Source organism: Lissotriton vulgaris, unplaced genomic scaffold (assembly GCF_964263255.1).
Source record: "Lissotriton vulgaris unplaced genomic scaffold, aLisVul1.2 SCAFFOLD_2871, whole genome shotgun sequence".
NCBI classification, from domain to species: Eukaryota; Metazoa; Chordata; class Amphibia; order Caudata; family Salamandridae; genus Lissotriton; species Lissotriton vulgaris.
Window position 1 is genome coordinate 108,245 of NW_028246312.1, and position 21,424 is coordinate 129,668.

General features: G+C 47.6%; 1 protein-coding gene across 1 annotated transcript in view; it reads left to right on the forward strand.

Annotated features, from left to right (window-relative positions):
• The window catches only part of LOC147665996 (ras-related protein Rab-29-like), a 95,820-nt gene that overhangs the window by 62,085 nt on the left and 12,311 nt on the right, over positions 1-21,424 (forward strand). The window contains exon 3 of the mRNA XM_086949340.1: positions 8,792-8,973. Within this exon, the coding sequence (XP_086805466.1) occupies positions 8,792-8,973 (182 nt within the window). The remainder of the gene's footprint in view (positions 1-8,791; positions 8,974-21,424) is intronic.

The window sequence follows — 21,424 nt, forward strand, 5'->3', positions numbered from 1 at the left end:
GACCCCACCGACCTCAAGAACTACCGCCCCATCTCGCTGCTCCCGTTCCCTGCAAAAGTCATCGAGAACACCGTCAACAAGCAGCTGGCCGCCTTCCTCGAGACAAACGGATCCCTCGACATCTCGCAGTCTGGCTTCCGGGCCAACCACAGCACCGAGACCGCCCTGATCGCAGACACCGATGACATCCGAGCCCTGCTTGACAACGGAGAAACAGCAGCCCTCATCCTCCTAGACCTCTCCGCGGCCTTCGACACTGTCTGCCACCGTACACTAGTGCTGCGCCTCAGCAACGTCGGAATCCAGGAGAAGGCACTGGAGTGGATCATCTCCTTCCTCGCCGGAGGGACACAGAGTCCGCCTCCCCCATTCAGATCTGAAGCCACCGAAGTCATCTGCGGCGTTCCTCAAGGCTCCTCGCTCAGTCCAACCCTCTTCAACGTCTACATGAGCCCCCTCGCAGACATCGCACGCCAGCACAACCTCAACATAATCTCCTACGCCGACAACACCCAGCTGATCCTCTCCCTCACCAACGACCCCGCCACCGCCAGAGCCAACCTTCACGAAGGGATGAAAGAGGTAGCCGAATGGATGAAGAACAGCCGCCTGAAACTGAACTCGGACAAGACGGAAGTCCTCATCCTGGGATCTTCACCCGCCGCCTGGGACGACTCCTGGTGGCCCCCGCCCTAGGCAGCGCACCCAAACCAACAGACCACGCACGCAACCTGGGCTTCATCCTGGACTCCTCCCTCTCCATGACCAGACAAGTCAACGCCGTCTCCTCGTTGTGCTTCAACATCCTGCGCATGCTACGTAAGATCTTCCGGTGGATCCCCACCGAGACCAGGAAGACGGTCACCCAGGCCCTCGTCACCAGCCGCTTGGACTACGGCAACTCCCTCTACGCCGGAACCACCGCCAAACTCCAGAAGAGACTCCAGCGGATCCAGAACGCCTCAGCACAACTCATCCTGGACATCCCCCGTCGCAGCCACATCTCCGGACACATGAGAGACCTGCACTGGCTCCCGGTCAACAAGAGAATCACCTTCCGTCTCCTCACCCACGCACACAAAGCCCTACACAACCAAAGGCCCAGGATACCTCAACAGCCGCCTCAACTTCTACGCTCCCAAACGCCAGCTTCGATCGACCGGCCACGCCCTCGCCGCCGTCCCCCGCATCCGAAGAGCCACCACAGGGGGACGGTCCTTCTCCTACCTCGCCGCCAAGACATGGAACTCCCTCCCGACCCACCTCCGCCTGACCCAGGACCACCTCGCCTTCAGGAAGCAACTCAAGACCTGGCTGTTCGAGCAGTAGCGAACCCCCCTCCCCTAGCGCCTTGAGACCCTCTGGGTGAGTAGCGCGCTATATAAATGCTTTGATTGATTGATTTTGAACCACACATGCCAGAGACTCCAGGGTCAAGGAGAATAGGAGCGGATTTTAACCCTAAATATTATACTTTCTCTAAAAAATAATGTCTTAAGTCAATAGTAGTCAGTTTTGCCTCAATCATTGTCAAGTAACTAGCTCTTCGTTAAGGAATATAGTGTAAATAATAAAAAAAATACTGTTTTTTAATTATGAATGTTCTTTTCAGAGAAGTCGCTCACATGCTGTTTGTTCATTATCACTTATTGTTTTTGGGATATAATTTGCCAATCAACCATAAAAATCTGCTGCATTGGTCCAGAAGGTTTGAGGAGGCCTGGAGTAAGGATTGAGAAGGCCATCATGTCAGTGGGGAAACACTTCGAGAGGGTGCGGCCCTCCGTAACGAGGGACCAGAGCTCGCAGAGGAATGTCATGGGTCTCCCCAGATTGTTGGTTGCCATCAGGTCGGGTAAGACTCTGGCCTGCTGGGGTCTTGCTCGAACTTAGCTCTAGGTGATGCTAAACCTGACCTCTCAAAGCATAAAACTTTGAGGTGCATACGACTAGTGTGGGCTGCATCAGGGAGTCTCCTCGTATAAAATAGGGAATAATCACCCATACTGGAATGGACAGAGGTATTTGAGTGATGAATCCAATTGTTTCTGCTAATGTCTTGGTCTTGTATGCTATGAGCCAGTTTTTCCTAGCACTTACCTCCCTTTGAAGTCTCTTTTTTATTTTTATTAATCACATTTTATTTGTCAAAACATCACATATGACGCAGAGCTCTGTGACCCAGAAGTTTTTGCCACATCAATATACATCAATCAATACATGAATGTATTTCCAGGAGATAACGAAAAGCAATACAAATAAAACAAGAACCCTAGAACTGTAGCCCCCAACCCACACCCCACCGCACTATCGTCCATTCCAGAGCAACACATCATATCAATAACCACAATTGTACAATTGTAACATGTCATCACCTGCAAGGCTGCTTTCCCGCCGAACATCTGTGAGGAAGAAAATAAAAAATAACAAAGAAGAAAGAAACAACAAAGAAAAGCTGGGGGGCGGGGTAATTCTGGGTCCACCTGTGCTGGCTCGAGCACCAGGCTACGATACTCTGCCCAGCGCTTCCAAATCTTAAAGTGCTCTCGGGGACACCCCCTGGCCACAAAGATTGGAGTCTCTATACCCATACAGAAGTCCAGGCCATTTTTCCAGGCAGAGACTGAGGGTGCCACCGCTGCCTTCCAGGCCCTAGCAATATCCCTTTTAGCCAGGGTAAATCCCAGAAGCATAAGATGGTGCTTGTAAATGTTGCCCCCGATCGCTTCCATGACATGCAGGAGGACCAGCTTCAGTGATCTGCGAAGGTCCCACCCCAACACTTCAGAGAGCCATTATCAAAAATGGGGTGACCCAAGTAGTCCTGGACCTGGGTACAATCCGGCATCAAAAACAGTGGTCCTCGACCTAGATTTATAGTAGAACAAATCGAACTTATAATTGGGAGTTCATTATTATGAGCTTTCCCTCACTTGCTCACAGTATTCAATATAAACATTTAGTCTGAAAATGCACCAACCCAGACTAACATGCCAGAGAATAAACACGTTTTTATTCCACCAAATTTCAACAATTATTTCGAAATTCAAATAGTTTTTGACACTTTTGGTACATCAAGAGGATGCTTTTTAAGAACGTGCAAAAGGAGAAGTGCTCGAGAGTTGAAGTGGTGAGTGAAAAGAGAAAAGGTTAGTGACTTTTTTTTTTAAACCGAGGGAAACAAGTACTGGTTCACTGATTCCAGTCACTTATATCTTGGCCACATTTAGTATTCACACACAGTACTTTTTCACTAATGTTACACAATCAAAATTGTTCTGTTGCACGTTTTCACAGATTAGAGCTATATGTGGTCCAAGAAGGTATATAGGGGTGTTGACGTTTCGACCCGACTTATGCCTAGGGGTTAGTAGGAGCCTCAGCCTGCGGGTCTTCTTCAGGACGGGAGGGCAACCTCAGTACCAGAGTGGTGTCATACTCCCATGTGTAGATCAGGGCAGTCCGTGTAATCAATACTTGATGCAAGGTATCGTAGGATCACTCCAATGTTTATCACAAGGGTCGCCAAGTCCCACGTATCCATCCATGGTTGCTTCCTAATCCCATTCAAAAGTTCTGATCCTTTTCGGGTGCTTGGCGTGGTCTCTGCAAGTGTGTAGGAGTTTCAATGCTGTGTTTTCAATGTTTCATTAGGGAGAGCGGCAGCCTCATCCCAAAATGAAGGGGTTGGATTCCTCTTCCTCAGTTGTGCCGGTAAGTCACAGCTGTGACAATCGTTCTCGATCCCGAAGGCGGAGTATAGATGCCCGTTCTCACAGCTGTGACCTACCGGCACAACTGAGGAAGAGGAATCCAACCCCTTCATATTGGGATGAGGCTGCATGCATGTTAGTCTGGGTTGGTGCATTTTCAGTCTAAATGATTATATTGAATACTGTGAGCAAGTGAGGGAAAGCTCATAATAAGGAACTCGCAATTATTAGTTCGATTTGTTCTACAATAAATCTGGGTCTAGGACCACTGTTTTTGTTACCAACACTTCAGAGAGACAGGCCCGCACCCCCCTCCAGAATCACGCTAATGCGGAGCAGTGCCTGACAGTATGCAACAGGGTTCCCTCCTCATGTTCACATCGGAGAGACACTGGGGAAGACACCAGACCTGCCTTCCACAGCCTAACCCTGGTATAATATACCCGGTGAAGGTATTTGAACTGGATAAGTCATAGGCTCATTGCGATGGCTGCCCCTCGTGGCGAGGCCAAAGCCACTGTCCAGTCTTCCTCCTCCATCAGATTTATGTTGCCCTCCCTAGTCTCCCTCAGATGCAGTAGCTATGGGGAACAATGTGTGACCAAAGACTGGTATATTTTAGAGATCTTGTGATCGTGGAGGTCTCCCATAAATACCTGGCCTCCACCGGACTGAACTCTGCCAGTGTCTCCGACCCCTACAGGCTAGGGGAAATGGCATGTTGGAACTGTAAATAATTTAAAGAATTGGGTTTTCGTCATCTGGGAGTTTTTCTGGATATTTCTGGAAGGATTTCAAATCAGGTTCCCGCATGACGTCGCCCAGGGTGGAGAAGCTAATGTTATCCCAGTCGCGGAATCCCGACAGCGCCGCCAAGTGTGGTAGGCGTCCATTGTGCCAAAGAGAGGTTTCCCGGGTCAACCTGTTCCACCAACATATTCTCTGTAACGCCTGCCTCCAGATCTGGAAAACAGTCTGCGTGGCAGACAGTAGGGTGCGTCTCAACGGGGCAGAGTAGAAAATTGTATGCAAGGTGTGTTCCCCCATGCATCGTCCTTCGACAGCGTATGCCGGATCAGTCCTGTCCCCATACCACCACTTGTTCTGGACGAGCAAGTGCAAGGCCATATAATAGGACAAAATGTCTGAAGTCGCCAATCCCCCACAGTACGTAGACTGAAAGCAAGTCTGCAGCGCCACCCTTGCCGCTCCACCATCCTAGCAAAACTGACCCAGGGCTGCATTTACCTGAAGGAACCCCCTAGGGGTAATCGGGTACGGATGATTCTGCAGTTGGTACAGTAGGCGCGGGAGCATAACCATCTTAAAAATGGCCTACCGCCCATAAATAGACAAGGGCATGTGAGACCAGGTCCTAATGTCCTCAAGCACACGATCCTATACAGGCGGCAAGTTCCGATCCAGGACGTGGAGGTAGAATCCGACAGGAATACCCCCAGGAACCACCTGAACCAAAGATGCCCAGGAGCCTAGCTCGCCCCCACCACCCAAAACCCAAAGGGTGGACTTTCGAGGTTTCATGTATAGGCCCGAGGTTTCCCCAAAGACCTGCATTGTGCGCATCAGCCGTGGCCCCGTCCTATCCAAATTAGTGAGGAAGAATAGCACATAGTCGTTGTATAAGGCAATACGATCTGACAGTCCGTGTGCCCATTTGAGACCGGTCACTTGAGCGTCAATCCGCACCCAGGTGGCTAGGGGCTCCATTGCTAGTGTGAACAAGTAGGGGGCCAGTGGACACCCCTTTCTGGTGCCCCGCCCAGTAGAGAATGGAGAGGAGACGGACTCCGCCACGCACACGGATGCAGTTAGGTCTGTATACAGCAGGGTTAGATACTACAAGAAACGAGGCCCTATGTTTAACCTACGCAGCAGTGCAAATAAGTCTACCCAGCTTAAAGGGTCAAATGCCCTGTAAATATCCGCCCGTTCCCCCGGTCCCTAAACAGTCGTAACCGCAACATGCGCCAGACGAATGTTGTGGCGTGTCGCCCGTTGGGGCATAAACCCATACTGATCCGGATGTACTAATGAAGCTGCATGTGGTCGGAGACTATTTGCCAACGCCTTAGCCAGAATCTTGGCCTCGACGTTCAGAAGGGAGATAGGGCGATACGAGGCATGTCGTTCAGAAGGCCTGCCGGGCTTGTGGAACACTACAACTTCTGCATATCTCCAATCACTATGCAGGCAACCCTGTTCCCTGGCCTCCTCCACCACTTTGTGATAGTGGGGACCCAGCTGCAGGAAATATTGTTTAAAGAATTTGTTCAGGAAACCATTCGGACCCGGGGCCTTGCCGGGATTCAAATCCCCTAGGGAAGCTCCCAGTTCGTCCTACGTGAGCGGGCGATTTAACTCCACATGTACTTTGTTAGAAAGGGCCTTAGGCGGAAGGTCATCTAATATTCCCACTGTAAGGAACTAAAGGAGATCAGTGTGCCATCCTCCCTGTGGTCACCCAGCTTAGAGATTCCGATGGCGTCCCAGTGTCCAAAACCCTTCTGCTTCCCAAATTCCTTAAAACGTGTCCCCCCCCCCCCCTTTATAGGGGTGTCTCCTGGGTCACCTATGTGCTCCATTTCGGCAGTCTTTTCCAGGAGTCAGTGGTCATCTGGATTGCTGCTAGTATGTTCTTTGACCCCTTACCCCTGTACAGATAATGCAAGTATGAGTGGCTTTGGAATTGTGTCCCCTCCAGTGTATATGTTGGTTGATCACCGGGAATATTCCCCCAGCTACTGAAAACTATTTAGTGCACTGCCCAGTAGCATGTCGGGATGTTTGGGAGGGAAATGTCTTTTATATTGATTCCTCTGCAGTGTCCTCAGTGCCACCCTAAGGTGTCCCCCACTCTATAGCAGCGTCTAGACTTCATAATCTATTCAAATAAAACTGTCGTCTGGGATCTTATGGTAGGTATTTTGAAGGATATACAAGAGCCTCAGGAGTGTAATCATCTTATACATAGCCGCCGTTCCTACTAGCATCTGAGGCAGCGTCCTCCACCTTTCAACATCCCAATGGAAGTCTGCGAATACCCGCCAAATGTTTTGGTCTGGGCTTCTTTATTGGAGGTCACATAGACACCCAGGTATTTAAACCCTTGCCAATCAATTCACCACTGCCCAGGACAGTTCAGCTGAGCGAAGGGACATCTAGCTGGGTAGACGCTAGTCTTGTCCCTTTTGATGTGGTAGCCCACGTAGGCTCTGTATTTTTTGAATATCTGGAATATACCAGGTAGCGTCTCAGTTGACCTGGTTACATGTGGGAGGTTATCATCGGTGTACAGTGATATCCGTTCGTCTCCCGACTCCCCCTCCCTCTCTCTCAAACCTAGTAGGTCTGGATGTGCTCTAATTAATCAGGCTAGGGGTTCAAGCACGGGGCAAACAATAGAGGTAATAGAGGACACCCTTGTCTCACATCCCTCTCGATGGAGAATTTGATAACAACTTCGCCATTTACTCCGACTCTGCCGACCGGGTTTTTGCATAGGTCTATCCAGGTAATAAATTTGGGGTCATACCACACCAGGCCCTGTTTAAGGAAGAGCCAGTGGACAGCATCAAATGTCTTCACAGCATCTAGGGACATGGATATGTGGGGATCTTTCAGAAATTGAACTGCCTCAAGCCAGTTGTAGAGTCTGCGGAGGTTGAGCCTAGTTGACCTTTTGGGCATAAAGCCTGATTGGTCCATTTGTATTAAATTGGTAATCACCGGGATAAGTCTGTTGGCCAATATTACAGCCAGTATTTTCATCTCATTGTTCAAAAGAGATCAGACGATAGGAACTGTTTTGTGTTGTAGGTTTACCCAGTTTATGAATCACTTTTATAGTAGTGCTGCGGAGGTCAAGCGGGAGGGCACCCACCTCCTTGGCCTCCCTGAACATTTTGAGCAAGTATGGACCCAGGAGTCAGTTTTTCTTAAAAGGTTTGGCAATTATGTCAATAGGACCCTGGGTTTTTCCCGTCTTTAGACTGAAAATGGCAGTCAGCACCTCCGAGAGTCCTATGTCCTGCTCCAGGGCCTGTCGTTATTCCACCGTCAGGGTTGGGATTGTCCATTCTCCCTGGTAGTTTTCTATTTGAGTGGTGTCGGCCTATGGCCGAGCCTTACAGAAGGCGGCATAATATTGTGCGAGCTAGTTTGCAATTTCCAAAGACGTGAAATAGGAAACTCCATTCTCTCCTATTCTATTAGTCGCCCATCTAGTGGGAGGGCATGGTGACAGATGTGAGTATGGAGGGTGACCGACGGGCGATTGAAGGATTGGTGGAAGTGGTGTTTTAATGATGAGTGAGTATGTTATGAGTGAGTGATGGGTGTGTGGTGTAAGAGTGCAGGGTACGTGAAGTGTGAGTACAGAGTAAGAGCTGGGTGCATTGTAGATGGGAGGCGTAGGAGTGCTGGGTGGGCAGTTTGTTTGGCGCGGCGAGCAGGAATGCCTGCATAAATGTATGGTGCGCACTATATCTGTAGAAGTGCAGGCTGTGAGAAGCTCCCTAGTGAAGGCAGAGTGAGCTAGCTGAATGATTTTGTGACTGCAGGATGCAGCATATTAAAGCCACACCTATTGCATGCCCATGCTTGGTATGGTATTTTGTCATATTGTGTTTTTCTATTGTATTGTATCCTTTTCTGTGTTTTTGGTCTGTGCTTTATTTCGTTGTGGCTTGCATGGCAAAGTCTGATTTTTGTTTTTATAATGCCCTCAAGTGATTTTTCAGCCAAAAGTCTAGACGACTGACCAACGCAGTTTGACTGATTTTTAGACATTTGTGTAGTTTATATGAAATGCTTTAATGCTTATATAAGAAGATTATTGTGCGTTTTTATACACCCTATTTTTATAATTAGTATACATTTACTTTAATACGTTTGTGCTAGCTTATGAGTTACTGAAATTGGAGGAGGTACTTAACAGAACTCCATCAATTACAATGGCATTTGTATTGAATTTTGGATGCAGGGGCGTGTCGGCGTGTTTTGGGTGGGCTCGGTGTACCCATGATGCATGCTTGATTGTGTTGTGCTTTTTTCCGAAGGCCAAGAACGCTTTACTTCGATGACCCGCCTGTACTACAGGGAGGCCGCAGCCTGTGTGATCATGTTTGACGTCACCAACCGGACCTCCTTCTTGAGCAGCCAGAAATGGAAAGAAGATCTGGACAGCAAGACCTCGCTGCCTAATGGCGCTCCAGTGCCCTGCATCCTGCTAGCCAATAAGGTGAGAATGGGGCTCCAGAGGTCCAGATGGCAGTGTTTTTGTGTTGACACTCCTCTAGGGTTTGGACAGGCACCGAGACTGTTCCACAGAGTGATAGTTCACAGAGAACCAAATTTCCTTAGGTTGATGATTGATGTTTAATATTGCCAAACTCCATGGTTCTAATTTTACTGAATTCAAAGGATGAATGTGTTAGCCCAGACCAGTGGCCCCATTGTTACACAGAAAACCCTGAAGTGTGGACGCAGTAGCCCGCTGCGCCACCTGGTTAGGGTTCACATGTGACGCGGCAGGGTACTCCATACAAGGTATTCTAGAAAACTTCTTTATTGTTGGCCTCACTAAGAGGCTGGCCACTACCACCTCTAATTGTTTTAAGTTTAAATTCTAATATTCCAAAATTTTCTAGTTCCACCGATGGAGTAAACGGGGATTAATACTAGAACATCTGATGCAATGACAAACTGCACTTTAACGCAACATATCCGCTCTCTTTGGGGAAAGACAAAAGAAAAAGCAACACACATATAGCATACAAAAAAGTGCACCACAACAAAATAGTAAAGCAATAAATAGCATGGACATAAATACACTATAGAAAGGCCCACTGAAAAGTGTTATGCCACCACACAGATCTCACACTTTTCTTGGACCTTCATGAACTGACCCACCGGAACCACTCTCGATCCTGTCTCTTGTAGATAGATTATATCCTTTATTTATTCAGTCCACCATCTCAACGTGAAACAATCACTACATTGTACCACAATACTATTGTAACAATTTAACCACTCATTAAATTACAGCAACACACCTATTATCATAGACCGACACAGCATGTAATGTAACACCACGCTACCATGATATGTGCACTCTGCATAGAAAACTGTAAATACACCAATAGAGGGGAGACCCAGCTTTCATGAGGTGCATGTGTGCAGTGTATCCGAGATTGGTAAATCCAGTCACCCAGGTAAATTGGTGCTCTACTCAAATTTCCTTAGATTTTCCGTGTTGTGGTAGTCAATTACCGTTTGTAATGATATTTTCTGGTGTCATTTTATATATATATATATATATATATATATATATATATATATATATATATATATATATATATATATGCCACGAGTGTTACCTGTGGGTGAGGAGTATATATATATATATATATATATATATATATATATATATATATATATATATATATATATATATATATATATATATATATATATATATATATATATATATATATATATATATATATATATATATATATATATATATATATATATATATATATATATATATATATATACATACTCCTCACCCACAGGTAACACTCGTGGCATGCTTCATCATTGGGCCCTCACCCAAACACTGTATGTGTCTGGGTGGACAAAGAATTTCTTGGTGTGGTAGCAGTGAGTAAAGGCATGGGATGTGGGGGGAATTAAAATGAACTCCAAATCTTAAATGTGAAATGTTGTAATGGCATAGGATTAGGGGCTAGGTTAAAGTTCTGACTCTCTGAAGATTTATTGTTTCCAGGTGCATGATAACCTATGGTAGCTTTTTGCTAATTCAGTTAATTAAATTAAAGATATGCACATTATCATACAGACCATACTTGAGGGACCTTTTCTTTGTACGGTCATAGATGTCTAGTTAAATTTAACGGCATCATAGGGAATACTTCAAAAACTCTGAATAGAAACACAAAACTTACACCAAAGTTACAAAGCATGAACAGATATAGCATTATATTCAGTGTTTCCCTGTAACTAAGAGTAGGAGTTCCATTACCATACAGCCACAATAGTGACAAAGACATATACTTCTGCTGCAAAATGTAATGAAACACAATGCACTTGATAGCTATAAACGATTACATAAAAATCCGATTACAAAACAAGACATTGCAAATTAACACAGATGACCATAATCTACACAGCACTATTTTTTTCACTATATTATATCAAAAGAATAACCCAAACAATAAGTCCATAACAGCTCATTGCAGAGAATATATATATATATATATATATATTAAAGATGTACATGAAAAAAAGTAGTGTCTATTGTAATATCGTGGATGATCTCATTGGGTATGCCATCAATAATACTGTCTGAGATGTCCTCAGGGATGTCCATTAACATGCTGTCAGTGATGTCATATGTGAGGTCATGATCAGTGTATGATTAGAGCACCAGTTATAGTTAGTTTACCTTATAACTGGCGAATTTCAGTGCTCTTGTGGTTTTTAGGCGACGTTTTGTAACTACTTGCACTTAAATTGTTTTTTTTCAGTAGATGCATACATAGTTTTTTGCTTTGCTGTTTTTTTAATGTTCTTATTTTGGAACTTTTTCTTTTAAAACAGTTGAACTTTATTTTTATTATCTTTTTGTTTTTTTAAAGACTATATGGATTTGTGTGATTCTTCTTACGATGCAAATCCGCATTGCTTGACAAACAACAAATATGGTCCACTCTCAAGAAAAAATCTTCATGCACTGATTGTAGTATATCACAGATTCTGCAGCTGGTGATCCTTACCTCCTGTGCTTGCTGTTCTTCTGGGAGGACAGTGTCTGCTTCTTCCTTCTCGTGACGTTGCCTGCCTCCCTTTTTCTGCCCTTGAGTACTCATTTGGGTGCATAGCAGAGAGAAAGTCACGCCGAAAGAGTACTTTCCAGGATGACGTGCATGCAGGGCTTGGTCACTTAATGAACATGTGACCTTTGCAGTGTTTTTTCTGCCCTGCGAGTAAAAACATTAGGCCAGCTCTGCCTGGCCTTGCCTGCACTACATGCCAGTTGCCAGTGCCCGGTTCTCGGACCAGGCATAGATCAAGCTCAGTTGCTATAGAGAGGTATGCTGCTCCTCATCCTTGTACTTCTTTACTTTCTTCTTCGACATCTTGCTCTCTCTCACTTGCGCCCCTGCTCTCACAAGTTCTACTTTCCCTGCTGTTTTTACCCTTTACATATTTTTCATTGATCTTATTGCTTCCCCTCTCAATATTTGCCTCCTTGACTTTTTGCTCTCTCACTTGTATCCTGCCTCTTTACCATGTTGCCTCTTAGCAGGGCTCGAGTCGGGGGTACACGCTGGTGGACAGCATCCACCCACTATTTTCACAAGTTAGAAGCCACCCACCCTGCCAAGAAGTTGGGCCCCACTGAAAGATATGCTGAATTCGTCACTGTGTAATTTGCAAACACCAGGACACATTTAGCAGCGCCTGCATTTTTGTTCCTTGCTTTAGATCCAAAGCAACTAGCAGGCTGCTTTCTTAGTTCAGACTCCTGCTGGGCCCATAACAAAGGCCGAAACTAAGGGGTCATCAGGCCTCCTTTTGTTGGAGTCTCCTGGCTGGGAGCAGTCAGGAGCTTCACACCTAGAAGCAAACGCTGCAGAGGGAAAACAAAGGCTCACCTTGTTAGCACATCACACATACTGAAAGGCAGCTTTTCACTTTGTTCAGTCCCTGTTTAGGAGATATGCATGCACTGTAAGAATGCCAGATGTGTTGGCGTGACCCTGTATTTACACAAAATAAATGTAATTTATATATGGCTTTCTGCCCATGAGGAGGCGTTCAAATAATTTAAGTGCCACTATTTTTTCTTTTAAAGCACTATGGGTAGAGGAAGTTTACACTAAAAAGGGCAACACTGGTTTATGTGTAACTTACAAAATTGGAAATCTTATGCCTAAATCAGGAGGGTTTCCCTATATACTCGAACTATGCTCCAATGTACTCATGATAGACATGTTAAACATATACTTGAGGGCTTAAGATCTGATGTCACTTCTTATGATGCCACTTTCTGTGATGTCTTGTGCTGTGATGTCAAATGCCATGATTTCACGTGCCCTTTATGTCACACGCTGTGATGTTGTGTCCCGTGATGCCACTTGTATTCTGATTAACTAGGTCAGTCACCCCACTTTTTTTTTACATTTATTTTTTTAATACTTGTGCCCTGCCTTTCAGTCTCTCACTCGTTCTTTGCCACTTTTGACCTTTTATTCTTTCACTTGCTCTCGTTGCCACTTTGATCTTTAGACCTCTTTTAGGTACTTTTGCCTCTTTTTTTGATTTTTGTCTCTTTATCCTTTTGTCTCTGTCTGCCAGATTTTGCCCCTTGCATCCACTCTTACCTCCTTATTTTCTTCTACCTCTGCATCCTCTTAATTCACATGCCTTCTTACGTGACTTTTTCCCCCCATGCGCTCTCTATGCTCCCCGCAGCTGCCTTTCCTGCTTCTGCTGCGCTGCAGTTCCTCCTGCTTCCTGTCACTCGCTCCAGCCCTCCCACCATCTTTGATCTCTTGTCCCTCCCGCTCCTATTTAATGGCAACTGCAGCGGAGAGCAGCCACTAAGCATGCTGTGCCTGGCACTGTCTGCGCCTCTTACTTGTGCCCAATTTTCAGACCAGGGCTCGCCCTTTTGGACCCAGGTCTATCACAGGAGCTAAGCAATCCCGCCTTGCTCCTCCTCCAGATACTTTTTTCTTTGACCTCTTGCTCGCCCTATCTCTCTTGCACCTCTGCTCTCCCACCTGTTCTCCACTTTCGTTGCGGTTTTTACCCTTTGACCTCTTTTTCTTTGATCGTATTGCTCCCCCTTTATTCATCTTTGCATCCTTGACCTTTTGCTCTCACTCAATTGTTGCCTCTTCGCCACTTGTCCTTTTCCTCTCTTGCTCATATTTTTGCCTATTTGCCAGTTTGACCTTGTCCCCTCACACCCATTCTTTGTAATTTGACCTTTCTGCTTGCTCACTCATTCTATGACCTTGTGCTTACTTACCCGCCCTTTGCATCTTTGCCACCTTTGCCCTTTTTCGCTTTTATTTGCTCTTGTTGCCAGTTTGGCCTTCTGCTATCTTCTAGGGGATCTTGCCTCTCTTTATATGCTTCATGTCTTCCTTTATCCATTGCTTCCGCTAGCTTTTGCCTCTTGCAGCTGCTATAACTGCCTCCTTTTCGTACCCTTTTGCTTCCTCTTTCCCCTTTACCTGCAAGCATTCTTTCACTGCTTTTTCCCCTTCCTTGGCTTCCTCCCTTAACGCACTTACCCTATCTGGCTCTCCTTCCTGCTTCCCACCACTGGCTCCAGCCCACCCACCACTCCTGAAATTTCTCCTCTCCTCCCGCTCCTACTTAATGGTGGCCACAGAGTAGACTCCAAAGGTTAGGACTCCCGATTCTCTTCCCATCACCGCTCCTCCAGATGACACTCCATTGCAGTCCTCTATGCCCTGAACCCTGGGCACAGCTCTTAGCACTGCTGTGGAGCCTTGCCAGCCAACCTTGAAGCCACTTTTCCTGCACTTCCCTGCACATGCCCCCTCCCCCTGCCCCAATCACCCTGCACACGACCCAATGCCACACCACCGGCCCACCCATCCCTGTCATTCTTCCTCCTCAACACCAGTTTCCTCACAACACATGCCACTTAAGTCTGGAACCTCCTTGCCTGACTTCTTATTAGGCCTACTCTTCCTGACCGAAACCTGGCGGATTCCCAACATCGGCCCCTGACATTGCTAAAGCAATGACCTAACGTATACAAGATCTTAAGGGGGGACGGAATCGACAAACTAAGAGACTGTCCGATACTCCGCCACATCCGTAAAGACCAGCTGACCCTCAAACTTCACTTCATTATTAACTGCACCATGAGTAGCACCCTCATCTACTGACCACCTGGATTTCACACCAAATTCGGCAGCACCATGGCTGACTTTGTTGCTCTTCTGGCACTCTAGCACAGAACATTCATCCTCCTTGGCGATCTAAACTACCATCAGGAGCACCCAACCCCCCCCCCCCCCATACCCAACAGGAACAACCTCCTAAAGGACCGAAAATCGTCAAACTCACCCAATGAGTGAATAACCCCACCAGACAACTACTGAACCCCATCTTCACCAACTTCAACAACCTCCTATTGAACAAGTCAAACCTCTCACCTGGGTTGATCTTGTGCTCGTCAAATTCAACATACCTATCCCTCACCACCACAGAACTGCTCCAGTGAAATTCACAGTAAAACGAGAGTAGGATTCAAAAAGAAAACTGGCCTGTCTGCAATTCTACCCACCAGCCACAACACCACAACAAAGGCATAATCTTTTCAGGAGGAGCATCTATACGAATTAAAGTACCCGCCACCTGGGTCAGATGACCCCAAAGGTTCACCACATGTTTGGAAGAGGGGTGGTGTAGAACCATGGTGGATTATACAGTGATATCTGTTAAGTTCACTACGTATTGTGGCGGGAAGTCACCTACTTGGTGACATGTGCTATAAATAGGAAGTGTGCTCTAAATCAAACATGCGAAGATTTTTAATTCAATACACCACGTGTTGTGGTGGGGAATCACCCAGAAAGTAATAGACATGTGTATTTTAATTATCAAACACATGGTGAACCTTTGGGGTCATCTGACCCAGGTGGCAGGTACATTAATTCATGTAGATGCTCCTCCTGAATAGATTATGCCTTTATTGTAGATGTAAAGCCCTGACAAAGTCTGCTGTGACTGGAACAGCCAGAGACGAAACACGTGTTGGCGAAGGGGCTTGTAAAATAGGAATGGAATAAAAGAACAGTTGATACCACGACCTCAACTTTGGATTTTTGTGTGCTTGAAGGCTCTTTTTTTGTTAAATTCTGGATTTTTTCCCATTGAGAAAGAATGGATGGCGCTTTTTCCTCCTCAGCACCAGAAGATATTTGAACACTAAACAAGTAAGACATATACTCCTTATTGGACTAGTGCAGTTGAGTGCGCCTTCTTACTCAGCCATCGCTTTTATTATTGTCTTACAATAACCTTACTAACTCTAGCGCCAGGACCACCTTGTACATCAACACCCTGGCCCCATCCAAGGCCACCAGGACTAGACCACAACCAAGTTGGTATACAGAAGACCTCCTCCTTCCGCATCTGGAACAAAGTAACACGGACCCAATGGACGGATGCCCTCAACTCCACCTAGCCCATCCATGTAACCGACCTGGAACAAGCAGTTTACAAAACTTCACCACCTGGATCACAAATGCCACCAACCTAGTCGCCCCAACAAACCTGCCAAGACCCACAGATCTACAAAAACAAGCCAGCTTGTACACACCAGAATTCAGGACATTGTACACACCAGAATTCAGGACAATGAAAGGCAGCTGCAAACAACTGGAAAGGAGTTGGTACCAGCAGATACACCACAGATAGAGAAACCTTCAAGTCAGCCTTTAACAATTACCACCAAAGATTCTGACATAAAAAAGGACGCCCTAACAGGCCTCGTTCAAGTTCAAAATTTGTATAGCGCACTACTCACCCAGAGGGTCTCAAGGCGCTTGAGGAGGGGGGTGTAGAATTCCAGGTTTTGGCCGCTAGGTAGGAGAAGGATCTTATCCCCCCCCCCCCCCCCCCCCCCCCCCCATGGTGGATCTATGGATGCGCGGAATTGTGGCGAGGGTTGATTGGACGATCGTAGTTGGCAGGTGGGGGTGTAGAAGGACAGGCGCGTGTTGAGGCATTAGGGTCCTAGGTCGTAGAGGGCTTTGTGTGCGTGGGTGAGGAGACGGAATGTTATTCTCTTGTTGACGGGGAGCCAGTGGAGGTCCTTCAGGTGACTGGAAATGTGATCTTGGCGGGGGATGTCTAGTATGAGTCTGGCTGAGGAGTTTTGGATGCATTGGAGTTTCTTCTGTAGTTTGGCTGTGGTTCCGGCGTAAAGGGTGTCTCCGTAATCCAGACGGCTTGTGACCAGTGCGTGGGTGACCGTTTTTCTTGTTTCAGTGGGGATCCAACTGAAGATTTTTTTGAGCATGCGTACGATGTTGAAGCATGATGATGAGACGGAGTTGACTTGTCTGGTCATCGAGAGGGAGGAGTCTAGGATGAAGCCCAGGTTACGTGCGTGGTCCGTAGGTATGGGTGCTGTTCCCAGGGCCGGTGGCCACCATGAGTCGTCCCAAGCAGAGGGGTCTGAGCCTAAGATGAGGACCTCCGTGTCAGAGTTCAGTTTTAGACGGCTGTTCTTCATCCATTCGGCAACTTCTTTCATTCCTTCGTGTAAGTTGGTTTTGGCGGTGTTTGGGTCTTTGGTGAGGGAGAGGATCAGCTGGGTGTCGTCTGCGTAGGAGATGATGTTGAGGTTGTGTTGGCGCGCGATGGATGCAAGGGGACTCATGTATACGTTGAAGAGGGTGGGACTGAGTGATGATCCTTGTGGTACGCCGCAGATGACTTCGGAGGCCTCTGATCTGAAAGGGGGGAGGCGGACTCTCTGGGTTCTTCCGGCGAGGAACAAGATGATCCAGTCCAATGCTTTTCCTTGTACACCGATGTTGTTGAGGCGTTGTATGAGGGTGCTATGACAGACTGTGTCGAAGGCTGCGGAGAGGTCAAGTAGGATGAGGGCAACTGTTTCTCCGTTGTTCAATAGTGTTCGAATGTCGTCAGTTGCTGCGATGAGGGCGGTCTCTGTGCTATGTTTGGCTCGGAAGCCGGACTGTGAAGGGTCGAGGGATTTGTTGGATCCGAGGAAGGCGGCGAGCTGACTGTTGACGGCTTTCTCAATCACTTTGGCAGGGAATGGGAGGAGCGAGATGGGGCGGTAGTTCTTAAGTTCAGTGGGGTCTGCTGTGGGTTTCTTCAGAAGAGCGCTGAGTTCTGCATGTTTCCAGCTTTCCGGGAAGGTGGCGGCCTTGAGGGAGCAGTTGATGACGTCTCGGTGATGGGGTGCGATAATGGAGTTTGCTTTGTTGAAGATGTGGTGGGGACATGGGTCCGTTGGCGATCCTGAGTGGATGAAGTTCATCAGGCGGATGGTGTCTTCAGTGGTGATAGGGTCCCAGGCGCAAAGGTAGTTAGGGGGGGTTTTGGTTCGGAGGTGGGAAGTGGGCTGGTCTCCGGACTGGTTTTCAAAGCTGTTATGTATGTCGGCGATTTTGTTGTGGAAGAATGAGGCTAGGGAGTCGGAGAGGTCTTGGGAGGGAGTGATGTCGTTGGTGCCGGCGGTAGGGTTGGTAAATTCTTTGACTATGTTGAATAGTTCCTTGCTGTTGTGGGCATTGTTGTCAAGTCGATCCTTGAATGCTGATTTCTTGGTGGATCGGATTAGTTGGTGGTGTTTGCGGGTGGCGTTCTTGAGGGTGGCCAGGTTGTCAGTGGTTGGGTTTTTTCTCCAGGCTTTTTTGAGGGTGCGACAGAACTTCTTGGATTTCTTAAGGTCATCGTTGAACCAGGGGGCATTTTTGCTACCTTGTTTGATTTGATGGTTTTTTTCCGGGGTGCTAGTTCGTTGGCGCTGTGGGTGATCCATTGTGTGAGGTTGGTGGCTGCTTGGTTTGGGTCCGATGATTTGGCAGGAGGGTTTTGGTGAAGCGATGTGAAGAGTTGGTCGGTGGTGATTTTGTTCCGGTTTCTTCGGGGAATTGGGTGTGGGTGGTTGTGGGTCGTAGTCTTTTTGTAGTTTAAGTGAATGCAGCTGTGGTCCGTCCAGTGGAGAGCTGTGGTGTGGTTGAAGGAGATGTGCTTGTTGGAGGTGAAGATTGGGTCGAGTGTATGCCCGGCATGGTGGGTGGGGGTATCAACAAGTTGTTCGAGTCCGAGGTTGTCCAGGTTGTCCAGAAGGGTGGTGGTGTTGCTGTCGTTTTTCTTTTCCAGGTGGAAGTTGAGGTCTCCCAGTAGAATGTAGTCTTCGGAGGAGAGGGCGTGTGGGCTGATGAAGTCAGTGATGTCTTCGCTGAATTGTGTGCGGTGTCCTGGTGGCCTGTAGATGAGGGTGCCTCTGAGTGTGGTTTTGGGATCGGTGTGGATCTGGAAGTGAAGGTGTTCGGCGGTGGTGAGGTTATCGCCTGAGCTGGTCGAGATGCGGATGGTGTTCTTATGGACGATGGCGATACCTTCTCCTGTTTGGTTGGTGCGGTCCTTTCGGATGATCTTGTAGCCGCTCGGGATGGCTATGGCAATGTCGGGAGCTGATGAGGCGTTCATCCAGGTTTCTGTAAGGAAGGCGACGTCCTGCGATGTAGTGTCGAAGGTTCCACAGGTCAATGGCGTGTCTGTGGACCGATCGGGTGTTGAGCAGGATGCACTTCAGGTGGTTAGTGTCGGATCTCTGTTTGGAGTTTGTGGATTTGGTGCGGGTCCTGATGCTGTCGAACTTGCATGAGTGGCAGGTGAAGGGTCCATGGGTGTGTCCCGGGGCGGCTTGGTAGCAGTTTGGGAGTCGGCCGGGGTTAAGAGCAGAGAGGGATGCGGCGTCGTACGTTATGCGGGTGGAGAGGAGTTTGCGGGGGCCAGGGGGTATGGCGCTGGGCGCGGTCCAGTTGCGGACGGGTATTGACGGGCTTACCTTTGGCGCACCTTCGGCGCACACAGGTCGCGACCGCTGCGCGTGAACGCTGCGCGCAAAAGCATCTATCATAAGTGGATAGTGGAGGGGGGTGGGGCGAGGGAGGGGCAGCTGGGAGGCAGGAGCGGGGTGGAGGGCCGGGCTGGGAGGCAGAATCAGCAACAACAAAATGGCAGCGAGCCAACAGCCAAACACGACTATACAGTGACCCCAAATCGCTATGCAAAGGCACAAATTAGGCAATCGGGCACAAATTAATCCTGCAGGTAAGGCAGCAATGCACAATCGAGTAAACAATGAAAGCGCAGCTCAATAGTAAAGCGCTACGATACAATTGCATTCAGGCACATATAATAATTGCAGGAGCAGTGTGAGCAGAAGCGCAGTTGTTTTCAAAAGGTGAAGAGCAGTTTGCCAGTATAGCGCTACGATACCAGTATCGGGGCAGGGCAGGGAGCAGCGTGAGGAGCGGCCGCTTCTGAGGAGCACAGGGCGGTCATTGAAGCAAGCATCAACTAAATCAAGGAACTGTTCATCGTCCGAGTTCTCCTTCCCAACGACAACCAAGAACACAACCCCCCACCTCACAGGAACTCTGCAAGGCTCTTGTGATCCATTTCCACAACAAAATATACACCATCTACCAGGACTCCGATCCCCAACACACCAATCTCCACAGCCTGCACTCTCCATTGGATGCCTCTCCAAACCAGCCACTCACTGCTTGGGAACAGAACCCCCCACAGAACACCACAGCCATCATGAGCTCAATCCACTCCGAAGCACCCACGGACCCCTTCCCCCGCCTCTTCAACCAAGGAAATATGGACATCAGCCGAAAACTCACCAACATCCTCAACACATCCACAGCCACATTTCCCGACACATTGAAACACATAGAAGTCAGACCCCTCCTCAAGAAAGCTGCCGCCATCTGGACTTCTTCATCACCACAAACCCCGATGTATTTGCGGCCAGAAACCGCAAAGCCCTCTGATCCGCCTCAAAAGCAATGTCCATCATTGGAGGTCTCTCCCGATATCCCTATTGGGAAGAGTGGAACTGTTCATAATTATGGCGCTACTGCGCTTTCTCTATTTTGCAGAACACTCTTTTCCCTGTGCCTGATACACATTTCAAGGTGACAGAGGGTGAGATCAGGACCCTGCGCATCGCCCTGGTAAAGTTGACAAATGGGACCTAATTGGGCTTTCTACAGTGGGAGAACTTTGTCCTTTCCCGATTTGCAGAAGACTTAAAACTTGGCTCCATCTGAGACCTTCAGATGCATACAAATTTGCCATGCTCTGTAGGTGGTGCTACCCCGCAGGGAGGACCTTTCGGAGTCATTTCCACTAGAAAATAGATTATTGGAAGAACACCTCACCAGTATAGTGACCTCCCTCACATACCAGAAACGTATTAATAACTCCCCTCATACACTTTTGCAATTACGGTAACACTGGGAGTTGGATTTAATTGATATGCAAGAAGAGGACTGGCCAGAGGCTTTGGCTTCACCCTGAGAGGTGGCCATTAGGACACGTTTCCGACTGGTACAGCTCAAAATACTCTACAGAATTTACATGTCCTGCAACACATTGGTAACAATGGGTAGGAGGCCAGATGCAATATGCCTCCGATATTGTGGGCAAGAAGGTAATTTTTGTCATATAATTTGGAAATGCCCAAAGATTCAGTCTTATTTGGAAATGGTGGTGCCGTGTGTGAATGAGGTCTGTGGTGTGACCCAGTCACTATCTGCTAAGTTGTGCCATCTTAATGAATGGAAGGCCGCCAACCTAGTGCGGGCTGACCAGGCCTGGGTAACATTGGACATGATGATAGCTAAGCGAAAAATAGCTTGATTGTGGGGGGCGGAGCACGCACCAACTCTCGGGGCCTGGAAGAGAGATCTGGACTGGTACATGATGGCAGAAAAGACAGTGTATGAAAGTAGAGGCTGTTCCCGGAAGGGGGAAAGAATTTGGGGAAAATGGAATATGTACAGGGAAAGTCCATGTGTCATCCCGGCCGCTGTGACAAAGGTTTCTCTTGC